This window comes from Phalaenopsis equestris, unplaced genomic scaffold (assembly GCF_001263595.1).
Source record: "Phalaenopsis equestris unplaced genomic scaffold, ASM126359v1 Scaffold000240, whole genome shotgun sequence".
NCBI classification, from domain to species: Eukaryota; Viridiplantae; Streptophyta; class Magnoliopsida; order Asparagales; family Orchidaceae; genus Phalaenopsis; species Phalaenopsis equestris.
This window is the reverse complement of record NW_018164682.1, coordinates 2,392,537-2,411,674: the sequence shown is the minus strand read 5'-3', so window position 1 is coordinate 2,411,674 and position 19,138 is coordinate 2,392,537. Positions and strand designations below refer to the sequence as shown.

General features: G+C 34.4%; 1 protein-coding gene across 1 annotated transcript; it reads left to right on the top strand.

The window, feature by feature from the left end:
• Positions 1-4,404: 4,404 nt before the first annotated feature.
• Positions 4,405-8,343, top strand: LOC110024063 (GTPase activating protein 1-like). Its single transcript, XM_020723797.1, has 3 exons — positions 4,405-4,620; positions 6,307-6,402; positions 7,827-8,343. Exons 1-3 carry the CDS (start codon positions 4,507-4,509, stop codon positions 8,124-8,126), a joined length of 510 nt encoding a protein of 169 aa, XP_020579456.1. The 5' UTR covers positions 4,405-4,506; the 3' UTR covers positions 8,127-8,343.
• The last annotated feature ends 10,795 nt before the right edge of the window (positions 8,344-19,138 follow it).

Genomic DNA, 19,138 nt, shown 5'->3' with positions numbered 1-19,138 from the left:
GTCCTTTTGTTTGAAGTGTCTGCAGTTTTGTAGCTAGACCCCTTTTTCCTACTCCTTTCCTGAGGCATCCATGACATTTTGACATGTATAAGTCTCACTTTTTCAGACCTCCAGTCGATAGTCATAGGATAGAGTCTCATTCGTTTGACCTTAGGGCAATCGGGGTCCCCATGGACGAAGCAATTCACGGATTGCTGACCAGGGATCTCAGGACGTGTTGAGTCGACTACTTTCACGACCAGGTAGACTTGTGGTCTTAGTGGCTTGGGACAATGGGCCTGTGGTACCCCAACCCAGCTACCTCTACTTGCTAGGGATTACTCTTCCCCTCCTTTGACTATCCTTGTAGAGCCCTGTCTTTTCTTTTGTCTTCATTGACATCATCTCAACGACCCGATTGCTGATGAGTTGTAGCTCGTTTGGGATACGACGATTTATCTATTGCCCTTGTAGCCCGAACGTGCTTTGACGTATCGGGATTCTTCATCGGGGTGATACAGTTGTTTCGCAGGTTTCGTATGTTGATAAGTTCGTTATCCACGTGGGGACCGCGAGAGACTCATTCTTCGCCTTGTGGTTTAGCGAGAGATCAGAAGCATCGGGGCATTCCCTCTGCGAGATAACCTCCCTTGATGACTCTGTGTTAGTTGTCACATCTCAGGTAAGCAAAACCCCTTTGGATCAAGAGTTTTCCTGAGCAACGCCCAAGATGTAATTAACTAAGTGGAATACATCCCCTTATGAGCACTCATGGCCCAAGAACAAACACCTACACCTGAATCTCTGGTTATGGGTAGTCTGCATACGTATTTTTTGGTGGATATTGGTTTAAGGTACTTTCACCTGATTTTGTTTGGGCAAACACACTTAACCTTTCCTTGCGAATGTTACTGCACGCAGACTCTCCACGTTTTGTGTTTTCTCTCATTTGTCGTTTTGTCGTATGTTCGTCTTTTTTGGTTCCTCTCTTCTTCGGGTCGTTCATATGACCCGAAAGATAGGCTTATTCGAGAAATGGAAGTATATGAATATCTATAGGCTGACAACTCCTTTTAAAATAAAATAGTGAAAAAACGAACAAAAACAAGGGGGACACAAAATGGTGTGCTACTGAATGAGGTGCAAAGGAATTCTATATGCATAGAATCATTTTTAGTTTTACTAGTTATTATAAGGATGGTCCATATCTCCTTCGGTGTTCACAACTATTAAGAATATCATATCTTTTTTTGTTGATTACGCAGTTGAGAAGAGTTATTGCTCTCTCACTTGCAATTGTCATACATTCGTGGATAACATTTTTCTCTCTAGAAGGGCAAATGATACTATCCTTTAAGCTTTTAGCAAAGAAAACATAGTTGGCTTAGCATGATCAACAAATAAGGATATTTATCTACTTGTCCGCTGTTAACATAAAACAACATAACCTTGGCATTATTTTGAGCTTTAAACATAATCATTTTTCTATTGGTTCAATTCTAACTAATGTTATAATTACGGTTAAAGATTGTCTTGTATATACATGTAAGTGGATAGAAAACTAAATCTATCCCAATATCTCTTAATTATGACAACATTAAGACATTCAAACATTAAAAAATTTTGTAATAAAGACTTGATATAGTTTACTCCATATCATTTAGTAGAGTGCTTTGATACTTTCAAAAAAATAACAAAAATATCAATCTAAAAATCTATAATAAACCATCATTCTTTACGTGTAAGGAGAATAAATGAGAGTAGGAGAGAGCTCGGAGGCTTTTATAATCGTAGAGCCCTACTTATCCATTGCAGCCACCACGACTACTACCCTTGGATTGTCATTGTCAGACCTCTGCTCGGCCACTGCCATGGCAACGACCTTGTCCAATTGCAACCATATGATTGCCAATGCCCAACTATTAATATGGAACTACCTGACCATCTTCGTCTGATCGCCACAGTTTGACTAATGCTTCTGCACTGTTACCAAATTTCAACCTATTAGCTATGGTCATTTAACCACTATCATCTGACTACAAAATCTCTATTATTGTTGGCCAGTTATGAGCACAAACCACCTAGGCTAAACTACGGTCATCCGATTATGGTCACTTGACATTGGTGGCTCGATTGCAGTCTCCCAATCATATTGCTTGACTACCCTCGCCATCATTGCCCCACTATGACCCCAAGAGCATTGTTGCTCAATTACTACTTTTCCAACCTTGTCTCCTGATTATAAATCACCCATTGTCATCTGACCATAGTTGTCCAACCAGCATCGTCTGACTTCAACCTTTAGACTACCATTGTTTGCATATAAACATCTAACCAATATTACTAAACCAAAACATTCAAACCACCATCACTAACCATATGCTTGTTTTTTCAGATAGATTATAGTTGCTAAATCATTGTTACGTGACCAAACTAACCTACCACCATCGTCTAACAATGTTCTCTCAACAACTATTAACTAATTAATGTTACCCAAACATAATCGTCATACTAGTATTATTCAACTGTCGTCACTCGACTAACCACCATCATCTAACAATTATTTACAAACCAACATAAATTACTCTCTTAAGAAAATGTCACTTAATTAAGGTCTTCAAATCATTACCACCTAACTATTTTTTTGCCACTATTTCCCAATTGAAGTTGCCAATTATGATCATTTGACCGCACTATCATGCTACAATTTGTTGGCCACTGATGTCTTATTACACAAATATTCTTATACTTCATCAATTTGTAACACTAATATATGTTATTAACACACAATTGCTCATAAAAATTGATGCATGTCGACCAAAATTATTACTCATGGCTAACACATATCCTTGATGGTCGTTATCACGAAAATTTATGATGTTCGGAGTCTGGACATAGCTTTGGGTCCGGACAACTGACAAGATTCATCTTCGCGGTGAGAAAAAATAATCTCACGCCAATAATTTCACTAATACCGCTGATAAAATTGACACAACTCTTAATATTAATAATGAAGTTGATAGACGTTGTCAATATCAACTTTGATTTTCAATGTCCGACATAACATTTGTACTAAATTTATTGGTTTTTGGCCTTCTTTTGTCAAAGGAGAACAACTGAATAGTCAATAAATAATTTTTTAAAGACAACTGCAACGTTTCCAAATTCTTACAACTTCTATCATGTTGTAGACTTTATAATTCATATACCGTCCTTTTCAATTAGAAAGAAGGGCATTTTTTATAACTAATAATATATATACTTTCAAATGTAGAATTCATCCGAAAATTTTATCTAAACATTTTGCGTTTGTTACCCCTTTTCCTTTATTTATTTACAAATGAGCTTAATTTTCATGTAAAACATAAATGTTTACTTTTTTTTCCTAACGCACCACACTTTAAAATACATTTTGCTTTGATTTTATTGACTATTTAATGTTTTGTTTTAGATTTTCACATTCTCATCGTGGAGAGTGGCCTCATCGGTGACGTCGGGAAAAATTTTCTGTCCGGACTCCAGACGTAGCTCTGCGTGCGGACTCCCAATAATATACCGTCAATATCGAGCTCATCTAATAAAATATTAAAGTGAAATCACATATGTTATTTGAGTGGAACTGTAGATATTATTTGGAGGGATTATTAGGAGTTAGTGGAATATTAACTCTAATAACGCTGCAATAACCTCTAATAACCTCTGTGGTTTCATTTTAATAACATGTAGTGCTCCCGTAACTACCCCTCATTATCTCCCAAATAACTCCCAATAACCTCCGCAGTTCCACTTCATAACTCCCTCCAATAATACCCCCAATAACCCTCACGGTTCCACTTCAATAACCCTTTGCATTAACCCCTATAATAACATTTCACTTCAATAACCTCCAATAACTAATGCATGATGATATATTATTAGAATCCACACGTAGAGTTACTTCGGGAGTCCGGATTGAAAATTTTTTCCCCTAAAAAAATTAATTGATTATTTGAATGCATGAGTCGGTGTAGGCCTGGAGTTGTGGAAAAAATTTAGTTCAAACAATCAATTAATTATACGGAACTTAGGGTCTATTTGAGACAGTTGTAGCTTATTGAATAATTTATTGATAAGCTGATTAAAAATAATCTGTTGATAAGCTAGGTGCAGTGTCTATTACAAATTTTTATTTTTTTGGAAAAGTCAGACCGTTGTCAATAAGCTCCTACCGCACCTAAATAGGTGCGGTGTGAAAACGTTGTTTTCTGTGTTTTGAAAATGTATAAGCTGCCAAAATACAGTTGAACCTAATAAGTCATGTGTGTTTTCAAAATGTCACCACATCAAATAAGTTGTTTTATAATGAAATTTTCTATGATATTGCTTTTAAATTAATTTTTCCGATGATGCTTCACGACCAAGGCAATTACTGGCTCCCACGTTTTAAAGATTTAAATCTGCTGGTAGATAAATGGGAGGAGGATGCTGCAAGCGAGTCATTGTATCGTTATCGGAGCGGAGGAAAATCTGTAGCCGAGGAGAGAGAAAATGTTAGATCGGATGCTAGGGCTTCTCAGGATCCGCGTGGTGAGAGGCGTGAACCTCGCCGTCCGAGATGTTCGAAGCAGCGATCCTTACGTTGTTCTCCGATTGGGAAAGCAGGTGTTTTACCCTCCTCTTCTTTTTCCTCGTCGTTTACTGATATCGTCCCCTTGTGTGCTTTGTATAGTGGAATCATTCCTCTTGCGTGCATCTGTTTTTAGTTTTCACTGATCGGTTACTTTTTCCTTTGCTCCGATCTTGCAAAGCTCCCGTACTCTGGAGTTTTTTTTTTTTTTAATTTTTTCCTCCGAGGGTATTTGACACACTCATGTAGAAGACATTGAGCTCCTGTATTGTAGACTTCAGCCGCGACTATATCGGAGGAAGGTCTTGCCTCTAAGATAACTGTCAAAAAATGGCGATTTAGATTTTTGTACTTGAAGCACCTAAAGGAAACTTCTAGGATGAATTCAGTAGACAGCTGGCCTGCTAACTGTGACTAATGTTATGTGACATTTGAAGTGTGATAGAGAGTAATTTTATGTTTCTTCATAATGGCATGGCAAGCGCATGCAGCATGATATGATTATTAGACGATATTTGAAGCATTTCGTTGCCGTGATAGTATAGCAAGTAATTTCTTTTCTATTGATGACCATATAAATTTTTGAATCCATTTCATAAGAGATTGCTCTTAGATCTTCACTTCAAAAGCATATTTCATAAGGACAGGTTGATAACCGGTCTGTTTGTTCTGCACTTACAAGCATATTCTCCTCTTTCTTTTCCTTTTGTCTTATAATGCTGTTGCTTAGTATGATTCTATGATTGGATTTCTGAAAATCTTTCAGAGCTTGGGCTTGAAATATTTATATGAACTTTTAATATATGTTAGACTTTTATTATCTGAACTCTTAGAACTTTTTTTTTTGTTTGAGAATCCATCATCCATTCCATGCAATCTTGATTTCATTTATTTTTGCGCCAGTAGTGGTAAATAATTGTTTATGTTAGACATCTTACTCATAAACAAGCTCTGATTGCTGATTTGTCTATATTTTTGGTATCATGCCATCAATGTTTAGGAAAACCAAATAGATTTATGTAATTGTTTTTTGAACATTTTCATTGCATCATTTAACATTTCTCTGCATATGAAACCATAGATCCTGATAAGTCTTGCATCAATTTGTGGAAGGTTTAAGATTATGCATATTGTTTCCTTTATTAATTTCTCTAATATTCTATATTAAGGCTATTCTAAATGAAAATGTCAACAAATCCCCTAAGAGTACTAGATGTGTTGACAAAAATGGCGATTTAGATTTTTGCGTACTCCGGCCTTATGTTGGCATCCACGGTATAAGTCCCCTCAGTTCGGGAGTTCAAATCCCCTCTAGCACCGCTGGCCTTAAGGAGTAGATACTCGAATTGTTAGGCACATTAGATATATATATATATATATATATATATGATACTCGTTATCCTGTTTTACTCTTTGATTTTGTGAATCAATTTGTACTTCTAACTTCCATTTATCAGCCTCCATTTTTTTTTCTTTTTGGAGCATTTACATATATACCACTTAATTCTTATGTATTTGTATATGTAATGCAATCATTTTACTTTTTACATTCTTATCAGATAAAAAATACCACTATTTTGACATTCAAAAAATGAAATTCACTTTTTCATGCATAGGTAAGGTAGCATATATGTAAAAATTGAAGTTTAGGTGTCAGATATGTAAATACATAGGCATGGAGTGCTATGTATGTAAATCTTCCTTTTTTTTTTTTTTTGCAGAAATTAAAGACACGAGTTATAAAGAAGACCGTGAACCCGGAATGGGATGAAGAGTTAACCTTTTCTGTTGAAGATCCTTCTTTCCCAGTCAAACTGGTGAGAGCATTTCTCAACTAATTTTGCTTGCCATCTTACTTAATACTTAATAGCACAGTTAAGACTTTTTTGAAGCTATCCATTGCATACTTTGGGTTCTTCTAATATATTATAAAGAGAAATTTAGACACACACCACATTTTTCATATGTATTAACATGTCTAACACCTATAATTGTGTGGTATGTATGTAAATCCCCCTATTATAAATTCAAAACGCTTTGGTTTGTTTATAGAATGCAATGTATGGATAATCAGTCAATTTTTTTATTGCACTTATCTCAACGCAAATTCATAGTTTTTAAAATTCATTTGATCAATCTTTTATCAGGATGTCTTTGTCTGATTTTTCACCATATTATTGCTCGACTTTAATGCACTGGTTTGAAATTTGAATAATTAGCTTAGAGAATGCAAGTAGACTCTTGAAAAATGTTCTTTGCAGTATCTATTGTAAGCTTCAGTATCTGAATTCCTATGTATTTACATTTCTAGCACATAAACTTCTTTTTTTTTGCATGCATGTCAGTTGGCACCCTATCTATGCATGAAAAGGTGTATTTAAAATTTCAAAACTTAAAATGGTGGTATTTTGATTTGATATGAAAGATTTGTGTGGTTTAATGTAATAAAGGTAAAATTTAGGTGTTGGATATGTAAATACATAAGAATTGAGTGGTTTGCATGTAAATATTCTTAATTTTATTCTTCTTAAAAGTTTGACCGCTAACAGTTATAGGGTGATTAGCAAATAATTTTATTTTAAATTTTAGTTACAATTTGATTATCTTATGAAAAATACCAAATATGTGATTATAGATTTATCACATTAAATGCATGTGATAAATTAAAAGGTAATTTAGCCATTAAAGTATGGAAACCATCGTTTGTCGATGCTACTTTGGCGGTTAGGCAACATTATTATGAAATTTCTATAAGTTTACTGACTATATTATCTATTGATTTATCACATATATGATCGCATAATGAATGTTTTTTTAATGAAAAATGATCATACTATCAGCAAATTTGAAAGCGTAATAATTTTTGTAATTGTCTGATTCTCAGGGACACACTGTACTTACATTTGGATAACACTTATTTATTTATTGTCATTTCCGAAATATTGGGGACAAACTGCACCTACATTTGACTAAAATTTAATGATTTTAGAATACTTTTTCAAATATTTTTTCTAGTCATTATTTAGTTGAAGAGTTAAACCATGAATTCTTGTTCATCATCAATCAAATCACATTTTTTTCGTTTTTAAAATATGAAATACACATTTTTCATGCAGGAGTAAGGTGTTAGACATCTAAATGCATAAGAATTGAGTTGTATGTATGCGAATCTTCCATAAAAACTTCAAAAAAAATTCCTGTTTTCCCTCTAGTTATCTATCTTCTTAAACTATAATTCCAGGAAGTGTATGACAAAGATACATTCAGTTCTGACGATCCAATGGGCGATGCGGAATTCGACATTCGACCATTTTTCGAGTCTGCGAAGATGGATCTAAAAGGTGTTCCTGATGGCACAGTGTTGAGAAAGCAGGCGTCCAACAGGGAGAATTGCCTTGCTGAGGAGAGCTCTATCTATTTGTTGAATGGGAAGGTTGTTCAGGACATTGTTCTCAGGCTCAGAAATGTTGAATGTGGTGAAATTGAGCTGCGGTTGCAGTGGGTTGATATTCCAGGCGCCAACAGTTTTCAGGCTAATTAGATTATTGCTGCCTAAATTATCAACAGGTGATGGTTGTTATCTCCACATTAGTATTAATTAGTTCATGCTTGTAAATAGCAGAAAGTTATTACTGGAGTGCAGATTGTTTGCTTAGTTTGTAGATAGTTTGATGGGATTATCTTTTTATGTATTTCAGTGTTGCTGTTGGGTTTGGAACTTTATTTTTAATTAAGGAAATGTTTTCTATTATGTATTATTATTATTTTATGTTATGGGAGGCAGTATATTATATATATATATATATATATATATATATTATAATTTATTTTTTTGAAAGTTAAATATATTTTTTCGTGTATAGCATATGACATCAAAATATTATAAATGTAGATGTTAAATTTTAGGTGTTAGATATGAATGTGAAGTTTTAAAAATAAAAACGATTAAACGCTACAAACTCTCATGTAATGTTGAAATTAAAAAGTTAATTTTTCATATGATATTTTATATTCACAAATACATAGCACCCAAATTTTATTTATTTATATATTTATCATTTAAATACTTATATTTACATGAACAGCAAATAATTTTTTTATATAACATGAAAAATATTATTATTATTATTATTATTATTATTATTATTATTATTATTATTATTATTATTATTATTATTATTATTATTATTATTATTATTATTATTATTATTATTATTATTATTATTATTATTATTATTATTTAAAAAATAAAATATATTTTTTCATGCATTGTTTAGATCGGTGGAGCCCGGTCTACTGTTTATATTGGCAAATTTCTCTTCACGGCAGTTACTGGATATTTTAATTACTCCTTAATAACTGTCCTGCTAAGTACCGCCTATTCTTTCCATCGCAAGAGCTCTCTCCTCCCCCTGCGGTTTTTTTCGGCGATTTAAACGTGAAGGCTCGGCTGGAATTAAATCAATGGTGAGTTACTGCAAGCTTTTTCTCTCCCGTTGGGTTACTTAGGCGTGCGGTCTTACAGGTCCGTTTGTTTACGGATGAGGAACAAGATCAACCGCGAGGGCTCTCTTGCCTGGTTGTCATCTCCTCTGGCTCACGGGTGAAGAGATAGAGAGAGAATGTGAGGAGAGAGAGAGGAAGAGAGATAGAATTGTTTCTTATAACGTCGAACCAATCAACGGTGTAATTCCTATAGGTAATAAAATCCTCTGTAACTCCGTATATGTAGGTAATTTGCCGAACCACGTAAATTTGTGTGTCCCTTATGTTTTGAGATTTTCTAATTCCATATTTTTCACTTCCGTCGTTTTTTCACAACATACATAAGTTGTTATCAAAGTATTATAAGTGTAAATATGGTATAAGCTGTGAAAAAAATAAGAATTTTGCGATATGAATGTAAATTTTTCATCATTTTTGATAGAGTTGTGGTTTCATTGCTCGAGTAAAGGGTAAATAGAGTAAAGGTAATAAGCCAAATCTTGTTGTTGCAGTTATAGTATTATATAAATGTTGTAGAGATATTTTTTGAGAGGATTATTCCCCCCTTGAGCTTTTTAATTCAGTAAAGTGACTATAAGCTTATGCTGAAGGTTGTGAAACTGGGGATTGGGGTGTGGTGTGAATCTTTGTGAAGATATCAGATACTTGATCTGTTAAGTTGATGTGTAGTATCTTAATGTCAATCGATTGTATGTAATCACGGATGAAGTGATAGTCTATTGCAATATGTTTCATGCGGGTGTGGAAGGTGGGATTAAGGGGTATGGTAATTGCTATTATGTTTTCGAAGTGAATTTGTGTTGGACTGATTATATAAATATTGAATTCTTGGAGTAGTCATCAAATCCAAATAACATCAGTTGTGGTGGCTGCTAGTGCGTGATACTGAGCTTCTATGGTGGAGCGAGCCATCATTTTTTGCTTTTGAATTGTCCATGATATGAGGTAGTTGCCTAGAAAGGTGCAAAATTCAGTGGTCGATTGTCTGTTATGTGAGTTGCCTACCCAATCGAAGTTTGAGTAGGTTTGAAGTTGTAGACTGTTGTTTGTGATTGGAAGGCCATAGGAGATGGTTCTTTCAAGATACTTTAAGAGACATTTGATAAGCTAAAAATGATGAAGCAGGGGGTATGCATATTCTAGTAGATATATTTGAAAACAAAGGCTATGTCTGATCTTGTGATACTAAGACGCTAGAGAGAGCTGGCTAGCTGTCTATATTGAGTAACATCAGGAAACTCTTGGAGGGAGGTTTGGTCAAAATTTAGCTTGTGGGGAAGTTCAATGGATATTGGTTTGCAAATGGATAGTCCAAGTTGTTATAGGAGGGAATGATTGTATGAGGATTGTGTAAGGTGATATTCATGTGGAGTGTGATTGATGTTGATGCTAAGGAAAGTGTTAATCGACCCCCATTCCTTGAGTTGGAATTCCGATTTGAGAGTATATGTGAGGTTAGAAGTGGCTTGTGGATCATATCCTGTGATGAGGAAGTCATCAATGTACATGAGAAAAATAAATGGTGAGTTGGTTATGATGATATATGAGGAGAGAGGGGTCAGCGGTGTTACTTTAAAACTTTTTGATTTTGAGATGGTGAGTGAGAGTGTGATATTATTGTATTGGTGCGTGTTCGAGGCCATATGAAGTCTTTTTGAGTAAGAATACATTGGTTGAATGTTGGTTGTCTTGGAATCCTTGAGGTCGGTGCATGTAGATAGTTTCATCCAGCAAGCCATAGGGAAAGGTGTTGGAGGCATCCAGTTGCTGAATTGGCCTCTTGCGTTGGTGAGCAATTGATGGGAGGATCCAAATTGTAGGTACTTTAGCTATAGGGCTAAATGTTTCCTTATATTGAGTTCCTGACAATTGCTTAAAGCCTTGCTCGACTAGTCGTGCCTTTTATTTTGCCACTATTTTGTCGGGATTATGTTTGATACTGTAGGTCCATTTGTGGTCGATAAAGTTTTGTTGACATGGTGGCTAAACAAAAAACTATGTTTCTTGCTTTGTAGTGTTTTGAATTTTGAAGACATGGCTTGTTGCCAATGTAGATGTTTGTGATTTGTGTATATCATGTGGGGTCATGATATTAGGTAAGGAAAGTGTATAGGTTGATGAGGATTTTTGGTTTGAGTGACTTAGTTTGAGATATTATTGTCATGGGGTGTTTTTTAGGTGGAATATGAGCGCGGCTTGGTAAGTGTGTGTGGGTATGGAAGGAAAGAAGTTTCTTGATTAGTGGTTGCGGGTGTGGTGTAAGATGGAGGAGATTGGTTTGTAGAAGGTAGTAAGGGAGGCAGAGAGGTGGATGATTGTGGTAGATTTGTTGAGAGAAGGAGACTGGGATTTAGATATGTGATGGAAGGCATTTGTGGTATAGATTAAGGGGTGTATGGAAAGATAGATTTGTTAAAAACCACGTGTTGAGAGATGAAAATATGTGTGTTTGTGTGTTATAGCAATTGTATCTTTTGTGTGATGATAAATATGCAATGATGATACAAGCTGGGCTAAGGGTGGTAGTTTATGTGGAGCTTGCGGTCTTTGCCATGAAAAGCGGAGACATTCAAAGGTTCAAAGATGACCATAGGTGGGAGGTTTGGAGTAGAGGATTTCATAGGGAGATTTAAGGTTTGTGGTTTTTGATGGCAATCAATTTATGGGGTATGGAGTGGTCATTACAGATTTTGTCCAAAATTTAGGAGGTAGATGAGCGGTGAGCAGTAGGGTTTTTGTGGTTTCAATTAGATGTCTGTGCTTGCGCTTATCCACTCCATTTTGTTAAGGGTATACAAGTAGATAAATTGGTGGAGAATGCCATGAGAGGTGAGGTATTTATTTAGGATATTGGATCTATATTCTCCTCTGTCATCAGAGTGTAAAACTTTAATGTTTGTGTTGAATTGATTTTGTATCCTTTTGTGAAAATAGATGAATTTGTTTGTAGTTTCAAATTTTTTGAACATAGAAAAACCCCAAGTAAAGTGAACACAATTATTAATAAGTAGAAGGTAATATTTATAGTACTTTATTGAAGTGGTGGGGGTTGGACCCCAAATGTCTGTATGTACAAGATCAAAATAGTATTTATGTTCAGAAATAATGATATGAAAGGACTGACGATGATTCTAAGAAGAGTTACATTCATGTAAGAAAACTAAAAAAAGTTTGTCTAATTTTAGTGTTTGTTGCTCTATATATGATAGTTGTGATGGCATGGTGACCTTCGATGTCAGAGTTTTGCATATGGAAACGATGAGTGGTTTGCGACACAAAGTTGATATTGGGGCCATCCTTGCTAGGTCCTCTAAGGAGGATTTGGTTTTGTTCTTTGGTCCTTGATGGCAAAGCCAAATTTAGTAAATGAGATGTCATAATTGTTGTCGAAAGTTAGTTGATGAAATGAGAGGAGGCTTGAGACAGCTATGGAGAGTGAACGAGTTTATGGAGATAGAGCTTATGTTGATGGGTTGGGAGAATACCCTGATCGGTGTGAGTGATTGGAATAAATGATTCATCGCCTGTGGTGACTAAATCTGAGCCTTGTAATTGTTTGGGATGTTGTAGGTGATCATAGTTGGAGGTGAAATGAGTGGTGGCAAGGGATTCTAAGGCCCAGTCGTCTGAGCTTGGATCAATAGAGGTTATGAGTGTTCTGTTCGGTTTGACAAAAGGATAAGAGCTAAAATTGGTTCGTTGCCAGCAAGTTATGGTTTTATGTCTTGGCTTGCCACAGATCTGACAGGTGGGGTGAAGGTTATTGTACTAGGAGCCTCTGCAACTTTGGTTGAAAGGGATAGATGGGCGATTGCTGTTGTTGTTGCAGGTGTGATGGGAGGATTTGCCTCTGCTCCTTTTGCGGATGCTAACTCCTTAAGTATATAGGGCAAAAGCTGTGGCATTGTTCTCGTTAGCCTGTTTAGGTGATATATTGATTTCTTCACTGGATAGTAATGAGTACAGATCATCCATCTTGATGAGTTCTGGCTTAGTTCTAATGGATATTTTGAATGACTGATATGATGGAGGTATTTTATTTAGGATGTGGAGGATAATACCCTCACGATCAATGTGACTTCCGATGGTTGCAATGTATCAACTAAGGATTTAATAACCAGAAGGTATTGGGACATGGGTTGCTCTTTCATGGAGATATGATTGAGTTCATTTCATTATTGAATGACACTTTAGTAATTTGTGGATTTTAGCGGACATTGAAGGGTTTGCCATATTTCTGTAGTGGATTCTAAAGTACAAATGCATGGTAGAATGGTGGGGGAGATTGTGGAGTAGATTGACGTCTTGAGTATTGGGGGTTTGTAAGATATTGTACAACATAATTCAAGACTTGAGGAGGATGACAGACCAAAGATCCTCCTAGGAAACCAACAAATCCGTTTACCTTGAAGAGCTTGTATATTTGGGGTCTCCAAGTGAGGTTATTTTTTGTCGTGACTTGGACATGTGCCATGACTTTGACATTGTACATTAGGAACTTGAGAGATTAAGGTATGGGGATTTCTGCCATTATTGATATTGCTAGGAGTGCCTCTCGGTTTCTCTAAGATGAAGTTTCTGACATTGGGAGAAAAAAGGGGAGAAGGGCTGAAGAAGAGATGAGGTTTATGGATTTTTAAGAGAGAACCTGGGTTCAGATACCATGATAGAGTTGTTGTTTCATTGCTTGAGTAAAGAGTAATAGAGTAAAAATAATGAGTAAAGATAATCAACCAATTCTTGATGCTACAGTTACAATATTATATAAAGGCTGTAGAGATATTTCCAGAAAGACTGGAGTTGTCTGGTTGCAGTGGTTATTGACAAGCACTAGTTGAGAGGATGACCGGTAGTGTAGCTTTCATAGGTCAGCTATTTTTAACATGCTATGAAAATATAAAAAACCATTTATTTTGAATGTTATGCGGGAATAATCATAATTATCAAAAAGAGAGTCTCTTTACGTTTTTTTTTTTTTTTTTTTTTTTTTTTTAATTTCATTTGGTCTTGCAAATCTCATGTATTTGATTGGACGTTCGCTCTAGATAATCCGAAGTGCTTTCATCAAAAAGAAGGTATACAATTCGCCCTTAAAATTAACTAATAGGCGATTTGTATATTGACATTTTTAAAGAAAAGGATTTAGTTTCGCAATTTTGTAAATAAGGATAATGAAGTTTTGTTAAATGGTAATCAAGTTTTAATTTTGTTTAACTGGGAAGAAATTAAAGCAAACTAGAATCAATTTTTCATAAAACAACGGAGAGAAGGAAACATGCAAGCAAAATATTTACACTTTTGGATCTCGATGGAGTTTTTTAGTGGAAAATCTTTTAAAATTCTGAGCTATATCTGTATCTAGATCAAAGCTGGTTTGAATTTGGTTTCTTTAGCATATCTAACCTCTAAACTCTAATATTTTACATTTATACCATTTAAATCTTCCTTGTCATATCAAAAATATGGAAAAATTTTCTACAGGACTCCGGACGTAGCTCTACGTGCGGACACCAATAATATGCCGCCATATGTGTTGCATCGCGGAGGGAGGCAAATCCAAAATAGAATCAACGCCAGATTTTTCACATGCATCAAGCTCGATGGTTATTTTGTAATTAGATCGAATCCTCTTTTTTGTGTGTAGTGGTTAGACGCATGGAATATAACCGAGTTCATTATACCTTGCAATGCTAAAAGGATGAAAGATTTGTGAGAATAAAGCTCAATTTTTTTAATTATTTAAAGTATTGTAGCATTTATTCAAATTGCTTCTTGTTTGATAGTTTATTCATAATCTAAATAAAAATTTTGTATCTTGTATCTCCATTATCATGGATGGATGTAGAGTTCTCAAGCCTCTAATCACCTAAATAATGTGTTCGTTGCGGATTTATTCTTGCTACTTCCTTAAGTTCAAGGTTTTATGCAATTCTTATTTAGGATGCATCAAATAATTGCTTAGTTAAGACCTTATTGTTGAACAAATTAATAGTAGAACTAAAAATAAGAATATGTAAAGCTTAACTTAACAATTTTTAATATAGAGAAATTTGACATTAATTTAGATTTTAAAAAATAAATATAGATGAAATAAACATTGAAAATTTCAAGATCATCTTGGAGTAAGGAAGTGAAATCAATATAATGGATTTAAGTTTAAAATCCTATTTCATTCAAGAGCTTGGATATGATGGTCATAGAGAAAGACAACTAGGTGAATGTGCGCATGTCCATAAATTATCTTAAAATAAAAAGTATAAATAAAAATTATTAGTATTAAAGTAGATTTTCATTAGCAACAAAGAATTATATAGATATAAAATGTTTATTAAATAAAATTTGTTATATCTAAATATTTTTTGCAGAAAAGCTTCAAAAGATTAGGCTCAAAGTCAAAGAGATGATGTGATCATTGAAAGCAATTATGATGGTAAATTATGATTAACATTTTTCTTTTGAATAGATTATTGATTGAAGTTGTATGTACCATATATTTTTGTAAATGGTAGCAAAATCTTTGCAAAACAACAACAAACCTTGTGATATTGTTAGAATTTGATATATTACAACTATGATGCATGATTATCAATGAAGAACTCTTAAAGAAATAAAGAATGCCCCATGTTTAAAGAAACTTATTCTCAAATGTGAATTTTGATGATTATGTTATATTTTTAGATCTAAAGTATGATTTTAAGTTATATAAGGAGCTATTGTTGTTACTGAATCTTATGTATAATGTAAGACTTCTCTTATAATTTAAATAAATAGAAGTTCTGTGTGTGTGTGTGCGCGCGCGCGCGCGCGCACGCGCCGCAAGCCGTGGCTTGTTAGTTGGCGGGGTTCGCTATAAGTCCCCTCAAGTCACGGGTTCGATTCCTAGTAGCGTTGGGTTCTCGAATATCTAGGCATATGGTGCGGGCTCTCATAATGGAGCCTAGCGCATGGGAAATCGGTATTTGGGCCTCTGCCAAATACCGATTTTTTTTTGAAAAAAAATGAATATATATATATATCTGTGTGTGTGTGTGTGTGTGTGTGTGTGTGTGTTGTGATATATGCACTTCCTGACATATAAATGAAACACAAAAAACACAAGCAAACACAGATCGTCTATGTGGTTCGATCCAACTGGATCTATGTCCAATTAAGGGAATCAATCAAATAGTTTACTAAGACAAAGGAAATGGAGAATACATAGTGTATACATAGAGATGAGCCATCATCTTCCTTCTATGACCTCCCTCTCAATCGACACCTTGATACAAGGCCTCAAGATGCTCTCCTCCTCTCTAGCTCTCTAGTTATTCTCTCCTCCTTTGTGGTAGCTTAAGATCTCTTCCCTTGCTCTCCTAAGCCTCACACTCTCTCTATTTATAGAAGCAATAGAGTCGTAGGTGGGAGGTAAGTGAGCGGTAGGTGAAATGTGATAGGTGAGCGGTACCGCATTACAAAAGTGTTATTTTACCTTAGTTCAATAATTGAGGGTCAAAATAACAATTCTCCACCTTGACCCTCAATTGAGAAGCTTCGAAGTAAAAATTCCCTCCACCTGGCCCCTGAGGGGCCCTCAGCCCTTGCTTGAGTTTGCTAATCCAAACAGTACATAGACTTAGCAATCACGAATTCTTCAGATAAGAGAGTACAACCCATTTTTCCTGACTTTTTTCCTGACTCCTTGTACGACACGAGGACCTTTGGTTACTCTGATGCAGTCATTCTCTGTCTTGAACGAGCATCCGCTTAACTCCAGCGTACCTAAAGAAATCAGATTTCTTTTGAGCTCTGGTACGTACTTGACATTTTTCAGTACTCGTTCAATTTCATCAAAGATCCTTATCCTGATTGATCCACTTCTAACAATATATATATATGGCAACAATCTTTTGGGCACTTAAGTGATAGAGGTTGGGTAGTAAGACGACTCGAATATGATTTTATTATGAAGATTAATTTTTGCGACTTTTGAATTACGTTTGAGCCAAATAATAAAAACATTCATGAATCCCTTGGGTTTGTATGATAATAAAATGATAGTAAGGAATATTTTATACATTTAAATTTCCTCTAAAGTTTAGAATGCTAGATGCATAAGGTCATTTTATATTGCCACTCAATGGTGTGTAAGCAATATTAAGAATAATATAAAGCTAATGTGGAACATCCCTAGCATCTACTATTATGTTTAAAGTTTTCTTAATATTTCTGTGAACCATAATTGCATCATAGCAATATATGATATCTAACAGTATGCGTAAATGATCTCCAAGCTCAAATTTAATTGTGGCCTTAAGTTTAGCATAAGAAAATAGTAATTTATAAATAAAATACATATTTAATTGAGTAATTTATAGTGATTTTTACATATGTCCCATACATTGAGTAATTTATAGTGATTTTTACATATGTCCCATTTTAACTATGCATGCCACTGTATTTTTCTTTTTAAAGTTAAAATAAGGTTGTTTTTAATGTGACAGCCTGACAGGAAAAAGTTGGAGGTCATAAATGCAAAAATGTAAAATTCAGATCTTAGCTATGTAAATAAGTGGAAATTAGGTGGGATATAAGTAAATGCCCTTTTTTTATTTGATATGAGAGTATGCTGAGAAATGCAATATTCATACAACTTTGCTAAAGATTTTTTCAAACTTTATTATCATTATTTAGATATTCCTTCAAAGTTAGACGGATGATAGACCAGGAATCGTCACAAGTCTTAAGTTGTCGTCTTGTAGCTCTGCTTCCTCTTGTATTCCTTCTCCTGCCATTTGGTATGTCTTTTATATTAAGTCAACACATTCGTTTTTGTTTTGCTCCACTATTTACTAAAGGCCGACTAGGCACAATTTGAATTTTTATGTTTATTTTTACTTTTAATTTTTTTTATTAAAAATATGCTTGACTGATATAATCTTAATGTATCTATATATTTTTTAATTTTATAGATAAATCTACTTATTTTTAAAAAAATTCAAACTATATAAAAAATATTTTTAGTATTTTTTAAGATAAATTTCACAAATAAGTATAATTTAATTTGAATCAAAACATACATAAAATAAAAAATTAAATAAAAATGGTCCTAAAGGGCCCCTAGACTTGCATAATGTTCTGATGTTTGGCCAAAATTTGTAAGTTACTATTGATTGTTGGTAGGGCAAATATGATTCTGGCAGTAATTTGGCCTTCTCTACTTCAAAGCTAAAAAGAGATGAAATTTCAAGATATCTAAGAAACTCATACTGTACATTTCATTATTTCCTTTTAGATCTACTTTCATACATAGCATTCAATTTCTATAAATTTACACATCTAACATCTAAATTCTATGTTTTGCATTGATAATGTCCAAATCTTTCATATCACATCAATATTTATACTTTTAGAAGGTGACATACACCAATCTATGCATAGATAAAGTGCTATAAATATAAAAATAAAAATGTAAATATTAGATAAGTGAGTATATAAGAAATGACTGGTATGTGTGTTGAATCCAAATCTGTATCGAAAAATGTGCCCAAGAAACAAGGAAAAGAGATTAAGAGAGTGAGAAAGAGAGAGATAGGAAAAGAAGAAGAGGAAAAGGGGGAATCGGGGTGATCCCGGGCTCATGGACCCATTCCAGAAAAATTGAGGTTACAAGTGGAAGGAGCCCAAAAGCCATTTACATGAAATGATCATTATCTTTATAGATGATAAAAGATTCAAAAAGCAAATTACAATACTACACTTATTTTAAAAGAGTGATACATAATATTTTAGGATTTTATATTGGTGTGTTCGGCTGGGTACCTCATCGACTGCTAGATCTGTCATTCTGTGAATTTTCTATTGGGGGGAGAAGTCGAGTTTCGGTGGCTGATCTGAGGGAATGCAAATCATTCTTCCATGTGTAAATCTTCATTCATTTAAAATAGGCTTATAAAATAGTATTAAATTTAGTAGATTTTGGCTTTGAGCTATCGCGTATTAATCGTGAATGAAGTATAAACACCTGGCATTTTTTTTTCTCTAATTCATTGATATATATATATATATGCC

Bases quoted from the DNA above. Each gene is read 5' to 3' on its own strand.
- LOC110024063 (XM_020723797.1), top strand. From the start codon at position 4,507: ATGTTAGATCGGATGCTAGGGCTTCTCAGGATCCGCGTGGTGAGAGGC. The intron at 4,621-6,306 runs GTGTTTTACCCT...TTTTTTTTGCAG, and splicing joins TTCTCCGATTGGGAAAGCAG to AAATTAAAGACACGAGTTAT. The intron at 6,403-7,826 runs GTGAGAGCATTT...CTATAATTCCAG, and splicing joins CTTCTTTCCCAGTCAAACTG to GAAGTGTATGACAAAGATAC.